This window comes from Pollicipes pollicipes, unplaced genomic scaffold (assembly GCF_011947565.3).
Source record: "Pollicipes pollicipes isolate AB1234 unplaced genomic scaffold, Ppol_2.1 Scaffold_1600;HRSCAF=1878_pilon_pilon_pilon, whole genome shotgun sequence".
In the NCBI taxonomy this organism is placed as follows: domain Eukaryota; kingdom Metazoa; phylum Arthropoda; class Thecostraca; order Pollicipedomorpha; family Pollicipedidae; genus Pollicipes; species Pollicipes pollicipes.
This window is the reverse complement of record NW_023595962.1, coordinates 19,539,334-19,558,238: the sequence shown is the minus strand read 5'-3', so window position 1 is coordinate 19,558,238 and position 18,905 is coordinate 19,539,334. Positions and strand designations below refer to the sequence as shown.

The 18,905-nt window shown below is 57.6% G+C and overlaps 2 protein-coding genes across 2 annotated transcripts in view; one reads left to right on the top strand and one right to left on the bottom strand.

The window, feature by feature from the left end:
- Nucleotides 1–18,905, bottom strand: part of LOC119101465 (uncharacterized) — a 30,839-nt gene that overhangs the window by 7,434 nt on the left and 4,500 nt on the right. The window contains exons 2-4 of the mRNA XM_037224839.1: nt 14,401–14,470; nt 13,661–13,772; nt 12,015–12,093 (exon numbers count right to left, since the gene is read on the bottom strand). Of these exons, the coding sequence (XP_037080734.1) occupies nt 12,015–12,093; nt 13,661–13,772; nt 14,401–14,470 (261 nt within the window). The remainder of the gene's footprint in view (nt 1–12,014; nt 12,094–13,660; nt 13,773–14,400; nt 14,471–18,905) is intronic.
- LOC119101287 (uncharacterized) lies at nt 3,255–6,382 on the top strand. The gene is made up of 2 exons (XM_037224615.1): nt 3,255–4,259; nt 4,395–6,382. The coding sequence occupies exons 1-2, from the start codon at nt 3,603–3,605 to the stop codon at nt 4,746–4,748; spliced, it is 1,011 nt and encodes a 336-aa protein (XP_037080510.1). The 5' UTR covers nt 3,255–3,602; the 3' UTR covers nt 4,749–6,382.

The following is an 18,905-nucleotide window of genomic DNA, read 5'->3' as shown; positions in this document are numbered from 1 at the left end:
TGTCACAGCCGGGTCGGGCCAGACCCAGGTCAGACAGCTGCGGTCAGACGGGAGATGTGGACGGCGGGTCAGTGTTCGAGTCGGGTCAGACCCAATTCAGACAGCTGTGGTCAGACGGAAGGTGCGGCGTACGGCCCAGCCCTGACGCCGTGTGGTTAGTGCGGGGTAGTTACGGCGGCTGCAGCGGCCGGGGCACTACACGCGGCACTCAGCTGAGTGAAAGCTCGCTGGGCCTGGCTCAGCATCCGCTCAGCATCCGCCCAGCATCCGCTCAGCATCCGCTCAGCTGACGAGATCAGCAGCATCTTTACAACCAGAATCACCCGATCTTCTGCGCCGGTTTTGAGATGCACACAAGCTTTGCTTGTAGTGCGGTCGAAGTTCCGAAATATCCGCGTCAACACATGACAGGTTACGGACTACTGATTGAAACTGTGACAGAATCGCGTACCAACACGCGTCGTTTCCGTGTCGACAGCCCCGTTCGTCGGGCACGGGGCACTTCCCGCCTGTTGGTCTGGTCTGCCCCGGAGCCCGCTAGCCGGAGGCCGCGGTCCAAATCCGCACATCACGGGATGACGAACCCGGAACTCACGGATCACGAGCCCCGGTCGGCGGCCGGTACGTGCGGGACCGCGCTCACGCTCCGACCCGTTTCTGGGTCCGAAACTTCGTCTGTGTCAGGAGCCGAGCCTGTATCCGGAACCGTGTTTGTGTCCCACGCCATGTCTGCGTCTGGGATTGCGCCTGTGTGCGGAGGACCGCGTCTGATCCCCAGATCATGTTTGTGTCCTGGGCCACGTCTGTTTTCGGGACCGTGTCTGTGTCGGAGACTGTGCTCATGACTGGGATCACGTCTTTGTCCCAGACCATGTTTGTGCCCTGGGCCGCGTCTGTGTCCGGGACCGTGTCTGCGTCCGGGAACCATGTCTGTGTCCCAGATGCTGCCTGTGACCGGGACCGTGCCTGAGTCTGGCACCGAGTCTGCCTCCGAGATCGCGCTCGTGTCCGGGTGACCGAGTCTGGTATTCGGGCGCGGCATTGGAAGTCCGGGACACAGTCACGGGCGACGTCACAGTTACATCGGGGTCACGACATCTGACCTTCGCGTGTCCGTGATTCGACGCGAGCCAAAGCCGAGGTCACGCCACCGCCCAGACGGCCTCGCATAGGCCACAGCGCGAGAGGCGCTGGACAGGCATGTCACACTGCCCTGCAGAGAAATTCCCGTTATCGTGATTGCGTGAGGGGAAGGAGACTTCAGCAGGCGTGATTTGCCGAGAGACTTGACGTTATTTCATCACATTTCTGGAGTTTTTTCTGGAGGTTTTCTGGAGGTTTCCAGCAGAGCGCGTCCCATTCCTCGCGGTCTCAACCCCCTTGTGGCGCCGCTACGACCTTGATCACCAGCCGCCGCTGACCTAAGCGGGCAGCGCGGGGAGAGGCGGCCGTGGCGTCGCTGGGCGATGAGTCGGTCTGTGCCGCCGACCGCGGAGGCCACCGGGGCACGACACGGCACGAGGGGGCCACCGGGGCACGAGCAAGCCGGCACGGCACGAGGAGGCCACCGGGGCACGGGCAGGCCGGCACGGCACGAGGAGGCCACCGGGGCACGAGCAGGCCGGCACGGCACGAGGAGGCCACCGGGGCACGAGCAGGCTGTCACGGCACCAGGTGGCCACCGGGGCACGAGGAGGCCGTCACGGCACGAGCAGGCTGTCGCGGCACGAAGAAGCCGTCACGGCACGAGGAGGCCACCGGGGCACGAGCAGGCCGTCACGGCACGAGCAGGCCGTCACGGCACGAGCAGGCCGGCACGGCACGAGGCCGGCGGCGACAGGCCGGGCCCGGCCAGCGCGCCAAGTGCTGTTCTTTGTTGCTGTCATAAAGCTTTCGGCTACAAAATTATGGCTGGGAAAGTGGATATTGTACTACACATAAGTACATGACCTAGTTAAGTGTTGTTAGTTGTTGGCATAGGTATTAGGCGTTAGCTTAGTGCCACTCGTCACCGAGTCTGATCCACCTTCAGTTCCCTAATCATAAGCCTGATTTTGATAAGATCCAAATGCATTTCTATATTCAGGAAGCTCATTAAGATGCAGTTGGCTGACTTGTGACCTTGCTAATATGTATATGTTCTGGTTGATAGGCTTTCGCACCAAAGCTCATCTCGTCTAGGCTTGTCATCAACCGCTAACTCAGCACCGTGGCTAGAAGGTCGACAGCGACCGGCATAAAGTCATGACACTGTTCGGAGTACATGGCGCGTCTAACATACACATTCGAGACATTTAAGACCATGTAAGCCAGCCAGTATCTGCCAGGGGGACGCAGTTGCTGCGGTCTAACACCTGGGCAGTGTGCAGTTGTGAGTCGAGATCCAAGGCAGCGAGTGATGCCCTGCGGCATGATCAGACCGCTGGTATCACGGATCGGGGGCTTGAGCGCACGGGGCCCGTCGTAAGCGAGATAAGCACTTGTGCCAGTATGACTGCACCTCGTTTCATCGCCAGAAATACGCTGATTCTGTGCTGCTCTAAGTCCACATTCCTCAGAACCCATGCATTTGTTATAAAATAAAAATACAGCTAACTTCCATAACTATGTAACCTCATTCACAGAAGTACGTTACCTAAGCTTCTCGCACGCATATGTACGTCGGAAATTTTCAATTGTCACTTCCAATAGCATGTGTTGCTAATTGTTTGGTACATTCAATTATTTTACATCCAAACAAGTTCGAAGTCTCTCAGTGGCGGCACTCCCGTTTTGCTCCCCGATACTGCTATACGCTCAGGGCGATACTCCCGATACTGCTATATGCTCAGGGCGATACTCCCGATACTGCTATATGCTCAGGGCGATACTCCCGATACTGTTATATGCTCAGGGCGATACTCCCGATACTGCTATACACTCAGGACGATACTCCCGATACTGCTATATGCTCAGGGCGGTACTCCCGATACTGCTATATGCTCAGGGCAACGGTCCGCTCGGGTCCAGGGCCTTGCGGGGCTTCGGGGCCTCCCGCAGCCGACGAATCAACAACATGGCACACGGACTGGTCCGCACTGAACTGTGTGTGTGATTGGGGTTTTACGACGCACTCAGCTGCTGAGGCTATGTGGCGTCGCCTGCCTCTCACCCTGGCAGAATGGGCGGGCACCGCGGGGAATCGAACCCCGTACCTCTGGTTTCCCAGACGCGCAGTGGTTAACGCAGATGTGTTAACCACTACACTACCGGCACCCTCTGCACTGGACTGGGAATGTATCGGACCGCACGGCTGCGCATGTTGTCGGGTCTGAAACATGGCAGCAAAGCTGGCTGGAACGGATTGGAAAACACTATGTCGATTTCAGAAGGTCATTTAGAAGTCGATCATTTACTCATTTATGCTCATTTTGTTAAATTCTGCTGTTTACCACCTGAAATTTGTGGACTGGTGCAAAACATATTGAAGAACTGCGGTGCTACTGATGGCACCAGAATAACGGCCTATAATTTGTGAAAATAGCGAGTTGGTGGTTGTCGAGGACTAAACAAACTGTGAGTTCGAATGTGCTAGATTCCGTGACTGGAATCTAGTGTTGTAGATGTCTGCCAAATATGCGCTCCAGTTTGTTTATTCGCTCATTTATTCTATTTTCTTTTTTAGCTGCAAAACAGAGTTATCTTGGACTGCACTCCATCAAACATACCATCACGAACTCCCGCAGTCCACCAAACAGATAGCTCCCGACTTAAGAGATCTAGACTCCTCAGGAGAGCTAGATCCCGTCAGAGCCACACTCCTCAGGAGAGGTGGGCTCCTCAAACCAGGCTCCACAAGAGAGCTAGACGCCTCCCTGGTCGGGCAGGCACTGCAAAAGCCGACCGTCCGCTGTTACAGAGGGCAGTGGCGTGTTTGCACGCGCACGTGTGTGCAGTTGGCCCGGCGCGAGCGGCGCCGTTTCCCGGTTTCCGCGTGCGGCGTTGACACGGCCGTCCGACCGGTTTGGGAGCGCGCCGCTCAGCGCAGCCAGCCGCCAGACCGGAAGCGTCCACTTCCGTCAGCGACGGCGTCTCGTCAAGGCTTCGCCCAATTCGACCCGTTCGGCCCAGCCGGTGCCCCTTGCGGACGGCTGTGGCACGAGCGGGAACGCCACAAAAGCGGGGGACCAGAAGTCCTTTGGAAAAAATTATTCCCCTGCACCAGCATGGGTGTCGCAGCCGGGCTTCCACGGGGGGTTCGACAGTCCGGGTGTCTCCAGGGAGTAGGACGTTCCGGATGTCACCAGGGGGTGAGACGGTCCGGGTGTCTCCAGGGAGTGAGACGGTCCAGGTGTCACCAGAGAGTGGGACGGTTCGGGCGTCACCAGGGAGTAGGACGGTCCGGGCGTCTCTAGGGAGTGGGACGGTCCAGTTGTCACCAGAGAGTGGGACTGTCCGGTGTCACCAGGGAGTGGGACTGTCCGGGCGTCTCTAGGGAGTGGGACTGTCCGGGTGTCACCAGGGAGTGGGTCGGTCCAGATGTCACCAGGGAGTGGGACGGTTCAGGTGTCACCAGGGAGTGGGACGGTCCGGGTGTCTCTAGGGAGTGGGACGGTCCGGGTGTCTCCAGGGAGTGGGACGGTCCGGGTGTCACCAGGGAGTGGGAGAGTCCAGGTGTCACCAGGGAGTGGGACAGTCCGGGTGTCGTACCGCAGGTCAGACCAGACGTGAAGCGTTTGTCAGCAGGCGCGTATTTGCCAAGTGACTAAGTGTTTGTCAGCGTTTGTCAGCGTCTGTCAGGAGCGCATACATCCGTCTTCAGGACATTCGCCGGGCTCCACTACATCAACCGGTTTCGGGTTTTTTTCAGCCACACCGGTTCCCCTGCTCATAATATTTTTTTAAGGATTCCGGGCATTGAATCACAAACGGGTTTTGCACTTATGTCAGTTCACTCTTTAGTGAATCCTGCCGCATAAAGCGGCAGAGCCGGCCCCGCTCAAAGGCCCCAGTCGGGCGCTAGGTCAGGACTCGACTGCGTCCACGTCAGCTGACCGCGTCCACGGCAGGTGACCGCGTCCACGTCAGCTGACCGCATCCACGTCAGCTGACCGCATCCACGGCAGGTGACCGCGTTCAAGTCAGCTGACCGCGTCCACGTCAGCTGACCGCGTCCACGCCGTCAGCTAACGAGTCCAGCTCTAGACGCACGCTCGCTGAATTTGGCGCGGTCACGACGACCGACGAGCCATCTAGCGGCGGCCGCCTCATCTTGGCATGACGGCCGCTTTTCAGCAGAGGGCGCCCGGTCACGCGCGAAATAATCAACACCACCGCCGCCGGCGGCGAGCTCATTTATCACGGGCGCAGCGCTGAGGCTTTCCCACCGGTCTGGGCACGAAACGACGCGTCTATTCGTGCTGCTTTTGTCGCCAGCTACCGATGCTTTGGCGGCGACTGAAGGTGGGGTCCAGACGCGCGGCAGCATGTGCACAGACGCGGAAGGGTGGCAAAATCTGGCGTGGCGAACCGGCGGGGACAAACATCTTTCGACGTCAAAGTTTAGGAGTTCGCATGCCAATGTCCGTGCCAGCTGGCGAGGTCGACCACGGCTTCCTCGCCGGGCGTCTGCACATGTTTACGAGTGATTACAACCGTCAGTCGACTGGCATTAACCTGACATTACGATGATTGCTGTGTCGGGGGCATGTTGTACAATGTTGCGTGACCGTATGTGTGATTAAGGTCAGAAGCATGAGTTCTGAGAACTGGTCGCTGACGGCACTAGCTTCCACGGCAGCAGCCGAGGTCCGGTGGTGAGCCCGGCACATGACGCTCACGGGCGCCCTTAGCGGTCAGAGCAGTCGAGGGTCACCCCTGACCCTCGACTGCTGGGTGACATGCGGGGTGGGGAAACAAGCTCAGCCGGCACCCTCCATTTTCGGAACGTCTGTACAAACAAAGACGACACCTGGCACAACTGGTTTCCATTTATGAAGGCAGCTGCTTAGAGAAAAACGCAACTCACAAAAGGTAACTTGAAAATCTGCAGAGCACCACCACACATCACAATTGTCATAGATTTTGAAAGGTAAAAGTAAGCACGTGACTCATGCATCTGGAAGAAAGCATCAGAATTCCTTTGCACACTGGACGCATCCTCCCGCACCAAAGCCTACCAGAAACACGCTATTAATATTCACAGGTTAAGCGTAACCAGCTATGCCGAGGCCGCGCACAGCTACTACATTAGTCCCAAGGGCACGTGTATCTATCGCAAGAGTAAGTTTGCTCTCAGTATGGCGTAATCTAACCATTTTTTGCCAAGATTACGCGACCGTCCTACGGCTCTCCAAGAAATGTAGTTATTTCCATATGCGACGCATGGAAAACGTACGTAGCAAATTCTGATGATAATATGACTGCTTACCATAGCAGACTAATTTGGGAAAAAGGCACGGGGTTAAGTCCATTGCCACGCGTCGAACTGATAACGCGGGGAGAAAAGGCATGTGGTTAAGTCCATGGCCATGTGTCATGGGGAAAAGCGCATGGGGTTAAGTCCATGGTCAGGTCAAACTGATACGGAAAGATAACACCTAGTTATATTCCTACACATGTACGCCTGCGGATAGCAGTGCGAATTGCATGCATGCTAACCAAACGTATTTAGCGCTGTGCAAGCCGGTCGTTTTGCCCTGAGGTTCATTCGCATTGATCGTCTTTGTTCCAGCTGTCAGTTACGTTCGAGCCGCGTGGGCTGTGGCTTCGTGTCATACATGTTTGAGCCTGACCCTGATCAGGCAATCTGCACTGGGCTGGTAATCCCGGGCTCGGCACACACGCACGGCACGTCCTTGCTAACTTTCCACTCGTCTCGAGGGACGCCTGCCAGTGAAACGCTCCGGAAAACATGCTCATTTCTCTAAATAGCCAGCATAATTACTGGCATGCTTGAGGGAACATCAAAGCTTGACACAATCTTGCTATCGGAACGAGCACGGTCCAGGGCCCGAGGACCTGACGTAGTCATGGCAACCGTCGGCAACGCCACCTGACTGCGCGCCAGCGATGGTAGTATGAATACCCCTCAGCACAACGGGCTGCGGCGCCGTGCACCTTGATGCTCGGGCATCGACGGCGACGTACGGGTGCCCGGGAAGACTGAGCTCCGCTACAGACCTGTTCAGCTGTCGAGTCGACACAGATCCGGTGTCAGAACCGCGCCGACTATCTCACCGATGGAGTGAGCGTTCACGTGAATGGCACGTGAGCGCACAGAACTCATGGACGGCACGTGATCGTGCGAATATCGCCCCCGCTAATCCACTCCATCTTTCCCACTTTCAGTTTGTTACTCGGTCGCTCGCTTCCTCTCTCTCTCTTATTTGGGCACTGTTTGAGGCCCCCTTTCCAGCGCTCTCTTCCTCCCTGCCCTCCCTGCCCTCCATGTGGCGGATACTACCCACAGGCCACTCATGGATTCACTGGCCAGTGCGATGGCCCACGCATTCCTGGCCACAAATTCCTAACGAGATGAGTTCTCAAAGCATTCAGCCTAAATGGCAACTTAAAGGAATAGCCTAGATAGGCCACGATAAAAGCAAATCGCCAAACACAATAAAAAACCGCAAATGCTTCATTAATGGCAAAACAACCTGGTCAACGCGACCTGTTCGCGAGTGTTGCATCCGCTGCTAAAAAAGACGAACGCTCGTGCCTTATCGTGCTCATGGTTCTGACCAAACTGGGCGTGTTTTTACAGGCGGCTGCAGCCGGCACAGGGCGCGCCGTGCGCTGGCGAAGCCGTCACGTGCTAGGCAGCGGCTCGTGAGCACTACGACCCGTGCGATGCCACTCCATCGGACGACGAGTCACCAGCTCCGAGCACCAGCCGCCCTAGCACCGGACACCTCACCAGCTCTGAGCACCCGTCGCCCGCCAGCGGACACCTCACCAGCTTTGAGCGCCAGCCGCCCTAGCACCGGACACCTCACCAGCTCTGAGCACCCGTCGCCCGCCAGCGGACACCTCACCAGCTCTGAACACCCACTGTCCTATCGGCCGACACCTCACAAGCTCTGAGCGCCCGTCGCCCGCCAGTGGACACCTCACCAGTTTTGAGCACCGGCCGCCGGCCAGCGGACACCTCACCAGCTCTGAGCACCCGTCGCCCGCCAGTGGACACCTCACCAGCTTTGAGCACCCGCCGCCGGCCAGCGGACACCTCACCAGCTCTGAGCACCCGCTCCCAGGCAGGACTGGTTGGACAGACGATACGTCAGCATCAGAAACAAACCCGGCCCGCAGCGGGCTCTAGCAGCTGAGCGTTGCAGGGCACGGAGGGGGCGGGGCTACCGGACAACAGGACGCCCACTACGCAGTGCAATGACACTCACATTACCACCGAACAGAACCTCAACATACCAAAAATCCTAGATTCCATCAACTACGAGGAGATGGAACCAGCTCCCACTTGAGGTGTTCTCCCCAGTCTTCTCTTTCCTTCAAACGGGAAATATACCAGCGCTGCGGTGCGGCCGCGCCTCCGGTGCATCACAGCTTTGGATTCACGCATGGTAACATCCTAAATACTAGGCTGAGATTGGGAATGTCAGACCTGAATGCCCATCTGTTCGAAATTCAAAATCCAACTACATGCAGTCCCTCTTGCTTATGTGACTATGATCCATATGAAGACCCTAAACACTTCGTACTGAACTGTCCTCGCTATCATGAAATCCGAATTTCAATGCTACGTAAAACAAATCGTATCATTCCAAACTTTTCTGAGCTCACTCACAACGAGCAACTAAGGATCTATTTCACAGGTAACGGTTTACAAGATCGCAATGGGCAGCACTGAGCAAAAATTTTCCAAACGTTTCTTTTTCAGACCAGACGATTCGCCTGAAAACTTTCAGCGGGCGCGGGCAGCAAACGGACTACTGGGTGGCGTTGCTGGGCCGGGCGTCCGCCGCCGGCCCGAGACGGCTACATGTATAGACTGGAGTGGCGGCGGGCGCCTGGCCCGTGTCGGCTTACGATCGGGCGAGTGGGCGGTGGGTCGTGGGTTCCCTGGCGGCGATGACCATATCTTGTTATTGTTAGGTGAGGCGCTCAGATTTAAGCGTTTCGCTTATGCGCCAATCCATTCATCATATTACGTACTGCCCAATGTCCATAATCAAAAATAAACATCGAATCAAATCGAATCAAACCGGATCTTGGGGGCTCGAGCGGCCGCCGCCGAACCGGTCCCCCGCACGGCACCGGGGCCCGGATCACTGGCGTGGCGCGCCGGCCAGCAGTGACCAGCGGCGGCCAGCGGCGACCAGCAACGACCAGCAACGCACCGCCTCACGCGGGCGTTAGGTGTACACGACTGAGCTGTGCAGGCGGAGGGCTCGATAGTGGTGAGTGACGTGGACAGGCTGCCCAGCAGGACAGTCATTACAGCCTGCCACAGACCGTCAGCGCTGACCGTCGCAGGCCGTCAGCGCTGACCGTCACAGGCTGTCACAGCCTGTCACAGACCGTCAGCGCTGACCGTCGCAGCCTGTCACAGACAGTCAGCGCTGACCGTCACAGCGCGTCATGGACTGTCAGTTGACCGTCACATCCTGTCACAGACTGTCAGCTGACCGTCAAAGCCTGCCACGGACTGTCAGCTGACCGTCCCAGCCTGTCACAGACTGTCAGCTGACCTGACCTTCACAACCTGTCACGGACTGTCAGATGACCGTCACAGTCTGTCACGGACTGTCAGCTGACCGTCACAGTCTGTCACGGACTGTCAGTTGACCGTCACAGTCTGCCACGGACTGTCAGCTGACCGTCACAGTCCTAACTAGCGGTCAGTTATCGCCGGGCTGTGCGGAGCTCCTCAGCGGCTGTCATAAGATGTCAGCGTTGAGCGGGCACTACAGGAGTCAAAACACACCTTCGATACACACCTTGTGGGGAGTTAATGTACACCTTACGGGGAGTTGACACGCGCCTTCGCGTACTGTGCACGTATATACGTATGCACCGAGGCGAAGGAGCTGTTGCAAGGGGGCTCAGGAAGCTTGAGCCCCTCCCCAGTGGTTGAAACAAGTTTTTACGGAGCGTAGAGCATAACGTGGAGGGAACCAATCCAAATGCAGCCCGTCCCCCTCACACAAACTCTCGTGCTCCTCATAGGTGCACATCTGTGCCTACATAGCCCGGTCAGTACAAAAACATCTGGCTCGAATTCCAAGGGAACAGACACGCCTAGAATCTCTGCGGTATAGATACGTCTACGTTGTGACGAGACAGGCATGGTCCGGGAGCGAAGTTCAGGGTCTTTTGAGAGGAGGTGGTTGATACCCACGTCAGGCAAGGTTGAACATTAGCAATCATAGCTTCAAGTGTCTGTTGCTGGTGTCAATCGCTCCTGGTTGGTCGCGTCCCTGTGTCGGTGTCACTTTATCACCGGCCAATGTCACCGGCCAATGTCACTTTATCACCGGCCAATGTCACCGGCCAATGTCACTTTATCATCGGCCAACGCACGGCTGCAGCTCGCAGTGCCCTGATCTCATTGGCATCTGCTGTGTGACCTTGTCCCGAAACGTCGAATGCGCGCCGTAGCAGCCGGCCGGTGCTGGCGGCGCGGCAGACCCGTGCGCGGCTCTGTTGCAGTCGGCCGGTGCTGGCGGCGCGGCAGGCCCGTGCGCGGCTCTGTAGCAGCCGGCCGGTGCTGGCGGCGCGGCAGACCCGCGCTCGGCTCTGTCGCAGCCGGCCGGTGCTGGCGGCGCGGCAGGCCCGTGCGCAGCTCTGTCGCAGTCTCGCTCTATAGCGCCGGCGCTGGCAGCGCGGCAGGCTCGTGCGCAGCTCTGTCGCAGTCTCGCTCTATAGCGCCGGTGCTGGCGGCGCGGAGGGCCCGTGCTCGGCTCCGTCGCAGCCTCGTCGTGCAGCGCCGGCACGCCGGGTCACGCCGCGCCGTTCGAGCCGCGCAGATCTAGGACAAGGTCGCAGCGACTCGCCGGGCGTTCGCCCCTCGGTGCAGGGGCGCTGCCAGCGGGCTGCGCATGCTGCCTCCTATCCGGACCTCTCGGGTTGATATCCATTCCGCGGTGTTATACTCTGCCGGCCTGTCGCGCCGCTCTGATTCCGTGGCCGCGTCACAGACGGCTGTTGCTGACAAGCCCCGTCAACAGAGGCGCCGGGCGCCGGTGGGGCCGATAGACCCCCTCCTGCAGAGGCGCCGGGCGCCGGCGGGGACGACAAGCCCCTCCAGATGGGGCACCCGCTCGACATCAGCTGACCATAGCACGATGTGCCAGGTCACAGGCAACGCAAGACCCCGATGTGCGGCGCGGTCGGGCGAAGGTGCTGGTGATGACGACTGAGGCTCGAGGGTGCGGCACCGACAGCAATGCAGCCTGCTCACCGCTGGCCGGCACCGACAGCAGGACAGCCTGCTCACCGCTGGGCGGCACCGACAGCAGGACAGCCTGCTCACCGCTGGGCGGCACCGACAGCAATGCAGCCTGCTCACCGCTGGGCGGCACCGACAGCAGGACAGCCTGCTCACCGCTGGGCGGCACCGACAGCAATGCAGCCTGCTCACCGCTGGCCGGCACCAACAGCAGGACAGCCTGCTCACCGCTGGCCGGCACCGACAGCAGGACAGCCTGCTCACCGCTGCGCGGCACCGACAGCAGGACAGCCTGCTCACCGCTGGCCGGCACCGACAGCAGGACAGCCAGCTCACCGCTGGGCGGTACCGACAGCAGGACAGCCTGCTCACTGCTGGGCGGCACCGACAGCAGGACAGCCAGCTCACCGCCTGTACGCGGCTGCCGTGGCCCACCGCCGTCCAACTTGTTCACGGCGGAGGCGGGTTGTAACGCTATGCAGGACCGGAGCAGCGGACGGTTTACTATTTAATGGAAGTAGGTATTGTCTCAGTGGCTGGGGAGTCACCCACGGAATACACCGGGAGGGCAGTGAGAGTGTCCTTCTATGGGATTCGAACCCCTGGCACGTGGAGGCTGCGTACTCACCACAAGCGTGTCGTCTCCGCTGGCCAGCTCGGCGACCGGCGCGTTGTTGCTCTGTGCCAGCGCCTCCTTTATGATCTCACTGTGAACAACACCGCGCACGTTCTGTCAGTGGACACGGCACTTTACAACGAGCACCATCGCGCACGTTCTGTCAGTGGACACGGCGCGTCACAGCAAGCACCATCGCGCACGTTCTGTCAGTGGACACGGCGCGTCACAGCGAGCACCATCGCGCACGTTCTTTCAGTGGACAAGGCGCGTCACAGCTAGCACCAGCTATTCCAATGTATTTTGCATGTGTTTCTCGCTGCGTTGGCCGACCACGCAGATCAGCGGTCTTGCAGCGAAGTGACAGTCTGAAAAGTAACAGTTCAGTAGCGACCAATAGCGAATGGTATTACAAAATAGGAAAGTTCCGTGGACTGGACAGAGGTACGGATCCTGGTGGGCATACCACAAGCACAGCACAGACCGTCTGTTTCTTACCGATCGCTGGCGACCGTCAGTGCGAATAAAGTCAGCGAAGACCAGTTGGCAGCCGGCGCACAAGGATTTCATCGAGATCTCGCAATAAGCCAGACCCTGAGCTTAGCTCCGAGATAGCAGCTCAATGCACTGTGGCACGGACCTTTTCATTTTTTCTTCAGATGCGGTCCGAACCTTTGGATTGCATGGATCAGTGGGATCAAAGCCCCATTAAGCAATGCTTGTTGCGTGAGCTGTGACCACATCATGCAACCGTGCAAATCGAGATCAGCGGCAGCATTTGACGGTGTTAGCTTAATGTGCTATCATGCTCGGCACGGTACCTCCTGGCTTCTGACGTCACTTTTAGCCTTTCATGTGGCGGCTGCCACCGGCAGCAGGCCAGCTCGGACAGCGTTTAGCAGCAAAAGCCGGTGGCGGCTCGCACTCGCGCCGCCGTGGGCGACTGAGTCAGAGAGCAGGCGTTCCAGTCAGCTGAGCCATCGGGACGGACCGGGACGGATCGGGACGGATCGAGACGGATCGGGACGGATGGGAGAACCGGGCCGGATCGAGACGGATCGGGACGGGTCGGGACGGACCGGGACAGATCGGGACAGATCGGGACGGGTCGGGACGGACCGGGACGGATCGGGACGGGTCGGGACGAACCGGGACGGATCGGGACGGATTGGCACGGATGGGAGAACCGGGACGGATCGGGACGGGTCAGGACGGACCGGGGCGGATCGGGACGGATCGAGACGGATTGGAACGGATGGGAGAACCGGGACGGATCGAGACGGATCGGGACGGGTCGGGACAGACCGGGACGGATCGGGACGGATCGGGACAGATCGGGACGGGTCGGGACGGGTCGGGACAGACCGGGACGGATCGGGACGGATCGGGACAGATCGGGACAGATCGGGACAGATCGGGACGGGTCGGGACGGCTCGGGACGGATCGAGACGGATCGGGACGGATGGGAGAACCGGGACGGATCGCGACGGATCGGGACGGGTTGGGACGGATCGGGACAGATCGGGACAGATCGGGACGGGTCGGGACGGACCGAGGCGGATCGAGACGGACCGGTGACGGATCGAGACGGGCCGGTCACAGACGGAGCGCGTCCGTCCTGGCGGAGTTACGACCGCGCTGTGTCTGGCTCACTCACGTCGGGTACTCCTCGTCGATTGTTTCGCACATGCCGAACTCGGATCGGCGGATGCATGCTGGCTCTTCGGTGAAAACAAGCTGTGGCAGCCTGGTCCTGCTGGCGTTCCGGCCTGCGGGCGGACGCGTCCAAAGGCAGCACAGTTAGACGGCGGGGATTCGAACGCCGCGATGACTGTAATTCATTATTTCCGACAGGCAAGGAAAGGTCAGGGTCGAAGCTGCCCGTTTAGCTGTGAGAAAAATGCATTTAACGAAGAGAAAAATGATGCCCGCTGCATTCTGACAAATATGATGCATCTGAATATGCTTCACGTAGATAAGTCGTGTCTATATTGCTAGCAAGCATAACTTAGAATTTTGAAGAACCACTAGCCGCTGAATGTTTTGAACATTTCATAACGCTAAGACGGTTTGTGTTGCAGCGGTTATTGTTTCGGGAAGTTAAAACATGATTTAAATGGTGCGCCTCTGGCTAGACATATCTGCAAATTAAGCACGTAACTTAAGCAATTCAGCACGTGGCTTACAGCAACACGACAGCGCTGCTTGGACCGCGCACTTGGAGCGTGGACTGCACATACCCAGCATATACTTCGGGGAGTATTTCATTATGTTGGAAGCATTTCAGTCCAAGGAGCTTTCACTACACAACAAGTTTGATTTGCATGAAGCAACGGATACGGGTGTTATGCACGCCTTCTACTTCGCACCAGAGCGTTGTGAAAGGCTGTTGCTCACTTGTTGTTGGAAAGATGATGCTGGCTGCTTGGGTGCTCCCACACATCATCACCGCCAGACATCCCACCATCTGAAAACGGAGCATATGTTGTTCATCGGGTACCAGCAGCATACCGCGAGCAGCTCACAGGCGAGCGGTCCGAGACGGCAGAGGTCACCACCGCCACCGGCCAGTGCCGGGGCCTAGCAAGCGGAGGTCATGGCCACCGGGTCAGATCCCTGCGACCGGCAATGTCCAAATGACCTGCCTCAGCCGTCACAGTACGGCACAGGGCACAGGGCACAGGGCGCGGTGTACGCAGCACAGTGAACTGTGCTGCAATTCAAAACCGAAGATGCAATTTTAAATGCATGACAGACGACGAGGAAAGCGCTACTTTTCGGCGGTTCCCTTCGTGATTTGCTCTGGTTCGCGTATGGCTGATCACTTGCTTGGTGTCTCTGTTGGTGGTGGTTAGATGGCATTCGCGAAACACGTGCAGGCAGTACTAAACGACCCGCTGTTTGGAAGGCGCCCGAGAATTCTAAATAAACATACAGTAGGCCGAAGACTAGCCTAACCAGCCCGCTTCGTGGAATAGCAAGGAGAAGCAGGCCTCCGGGGACGGCGGCTGTTCTGAGAAGGAGCGGGATTATTTGTCCCGAGCGTTATCCATAAGACTGTGCGCAGTGAAATAGTATTATAAACGCGGCTTAGACGGAGTCGATGCGCCAGAAAAACTTAGTAAGTCTTCTGCACGTTCCGGAGGCCGGAGGTCCTTTCGCCTTCTTTGTAACATAAAACGCCCCAGTACGAGTGCGACAGCTCGCGGCTCCACCCGGGGCTGCAAATTTAATTGCAAATTCGTGGATTTGTGTAACACATGGGGAGTCTGACTTGCATTTAGTTCGTGTGTGCTAGCTTACAACTATAGTTGGTAAACCAGCTCGTTTACAATAAAAAACTTTAGTCCTGATAGCATGAAGAAAGAGCACAAAGCAAGTGCAAATGGCGTACATTCAGCTAACACTAGGCGCTTCGAAAATAATAACAGTAAATGAGCGGAATAAAAAACACATGTAAGTAAAAAACAACATGGCTTCACACAAGCAGGGCGCGACAAGGTCAGATTCATGATCAGACATTCACATCTGACCTCTCACAGCTGACCTCTCATATCTGACCTCTCACAGCTGACCTTTCACATCTGACCTCTCACAGCTCACCTCTCACAGCTCACCTCTCATAGCTCACCTCTCACGGCTCACCTCTCACAGCTGACCGCTCACAGCCGGCCTCTCATAGCTGACTTTTCTCAGCTGACCATTTACCACAGATTGTTTACAAATTATTGACATTCATCATTTACAGCAGATATATGTATTGCGCTATATCAGATAAGCTATTTAACTGTCTGTTCACAAACAAACGTTCACAAGCGGTAATAAATTCACAGCTGGCCGTTCACAAATGATCACATGCTGCTGTTTGTTCGCCACCAGTCCCTGCACGCGTGCAGGCCGGGGCCTCGGACGGCGAGACCAACTGATCAGTTGCGGCCCGGAATCTGAGGCCCGCCACCTTCTGGTGCTCCCGCGAGGCATCGTGAGGAAATATGACCGGAAAATGCGCAGATGCGGGGCCGATGCCAAATGTCTGCTTAGGGCTGTGCATTATTAACAACAAATGTAAATGACGCGGTAACAAGGAAAGCCCTGCGGTAGAGACCCTGAAAATCGAGCAGATTTCGCTCGTTGCTGTAATACAAACCTGTTCCATGTGAGGCATATTTACACAAGTCTAGCTGAAAGGGTTATCGCGGCATGCCCGCTCCCAAAGGGGCTGTGGTCTGTGTACGATTGGCAAACAGCATTAGCGTACGAGTTTGGTACTTGGAGAACGTCAAACAAACCCGCCAGACTGGACGTCTTGTTGAGACTCGGCCTCCGGTTCTCGGTCATTGCAAGGGTGAGATGGCATGGAAAATGGCGCGGACTACAAAACTGATGTCTTTGCATTGGATGGCACGGCACTTTATACGGTAAACAGGCACTAGCAGGCTGCCGGTCATCGGGTCTTCACGAGACGGGCAGTTGCTGGGGCCGCGAGGCGGCGCCTGTCCCGCGCCCTCGCGCTAAGGTCGGCTAACTATGTATGGTAAATACCGGGACATAATGGAGGCCACAGGATGCACTCCGTTCGAAGCGCTGGAACCTCTCAGACATCCAAAGGCAAAATCAAAGCACGCCGCTGCCCGCTGCGCTCGGTAATGCTTCCGGCTCCATAAAACAGCAACATTTTCCCGTGGCCGCTTCCAGTGACGCAAAACTGCGGTTTTGTTCACAGGGGTTCACAGACCGTGAACAAAACTGCGGTTTTGTTCACGGTCTGTGTTCACAGGGGGTCATAGCGACGGCTCCATACGATTGCCCAGTAGCGTTGATTCGAAACCGTTCATTTGTCAAGCGAATTAGCATGGCAAATCACCCCAGTCCAACACGCGAATGGCACACCTGCCGGCTGGCATTAACCAGCTGCCTTCAGCCCACACTTTCCAGTACCAGGCACGCTGCTGAGGAGTTCCATGCCGGCGGTGATCCGTTATTGTAACGGTTCACATGTGTCATTCGGCTTCGGCTGCCGGCCCGGCACCGGGGAACGACCGTGACCTTTCGTGAGTCCAGTGCCCCCTCCTCCCCCTCCCCCGCAGCGAGCAAACGGGATCCAGGCCGGTGTGCGGGTTCGCCACCAGTGAACAAAGACGCTTATACCCCGGAGGTGGAATGTGGAATATAATGCGGAATGTGATGTCCAGAAGCGGAGCGTGTACCCCTGTGGTCCGGTATCCTCCACCGCAGGTGGCGTGGGTGCTGCCACGTCCCTTGCCATAAGAGTTACGTAAACCTGTCGTCGTTAAATACTCTCAAGATGTGGGGTCATGAAAGTCCGCCTGGCACACTACGACCGTAAAGCGCAGCATGTATGACTCGAAAACATTACTTCACGTCCGTACCCGGCCGGTCGTGTTCCGTGAAGCGATCATGCTGGATGACTGTCCAGGGGGTTGGGGAGTCATCCGAACTGTTGCCGACGCTGCTGGCATCGAAATTTATCGATGACGGGTCCTGATCATCTGTAGACTATGGTTAAGATGGACAACGCCCATCGGTGCGACAATCCAGCAACCTTCAATAATGTGACAAGAGTCGTTAAGACCTAGTGCAATTATTCAGTGTGTTAACGTAAAAAGTTATGGTATTCTGCAGCGTACCCTTAGGACACATGGCGCACGGATTCGGTGGTAGCGAGTGCGGCGAGCCTGCTTTAGCATTTCCAAGTTTACGGTCGTTTATATGGGGGAAATAATCGCAATGACAACGGATCGGAAACAATTATTTTTGGTAATCGACGACCAAAGCACCGTTACGTGCTGGTATGAAACTTCCCCGGTTGGACTGCAAGAACAGCTACTATTGTTTATGCCGTGAGTCTGCATAATTCTTCCACAGTGTGCAGACATGACGGCACGACGGAATAGTCTAGAGGTGGCAATTAACCTCTCCTGGCATAACCCTCGGCGCTGTAACCATAGCGTGCCGGTTTACTCGTATTTCCAACCGGGGTGAGTTTGAGCCCGTTTTTCATCTTTAAAACCCACATGTGCTCTCTGAAACGCGACAACTGTGGCGGGAACTTTATGGAGAGCCGAGCTCTGGCCGCCGGGACCGCCCCGGGGCGCCAACCGCCGAGCCCTGGCCGCCGGGGCGCCGGCCGCTGAGCCCTGGCCGCCGGGGCGCCGGCCGCCGAGCCCTGGCCGCCGGGACCGCCCCGGGGCGCCGGCCACCGAGCCCTGGCCGCCGGGACCGCCCCGGAGCGCCGGGGAGACAGCAGACCCCGAGTGACGTCATCGGTGACGACGGAGCGTGTCGCACGCCACCACCAACTACGCAGAGCCGGCACCGCCCGCCGCGACCGCCAAACGGCCGCCGAGCGCCGACAATCGCATGAGGCTTCCGTGACGTCATCGAGGAGCAGATACTTGCGGGGGTCGGCAGCTTGCCAGCAATGACAAGGTGTTTATTATTGATGCGCTGTGCCTAATGCGTCAACTGAACCGCGAGTAGCATATTACGAGCCTCACGACAGGGACTTATTAAGCCGGAACCGATTTTGAGGCAGATACAAAAGTTCTGGGCTACGAGCGCGGACGTCATGACTTCAGATGGGTCGCTGTTCCAGCAGGACAGCAGCTTCGGCGGCCGGCTTCGCTTACGTTCTGTGCCAGCTCCGCTGCCCCGGGGTCTGCGCTGCGAGCGTGACGTCAGCATGGATTACCGTGACGTCACAGGGTCTCGCAATCGTAAACTTCACAGGAATGAGCCGGCACGTGGTGCCACATTCGCAGCGAGGAGGCTTTTTAAGGCATGGAGGGCTTTTGTCCAGCATGGAGGGCACGGGCGCGTGCGGAGGCGTGCGGAAGACTGAGGCTGTAAAGAGGCACGAGTGGCCTCAGCAAAGAGACGCG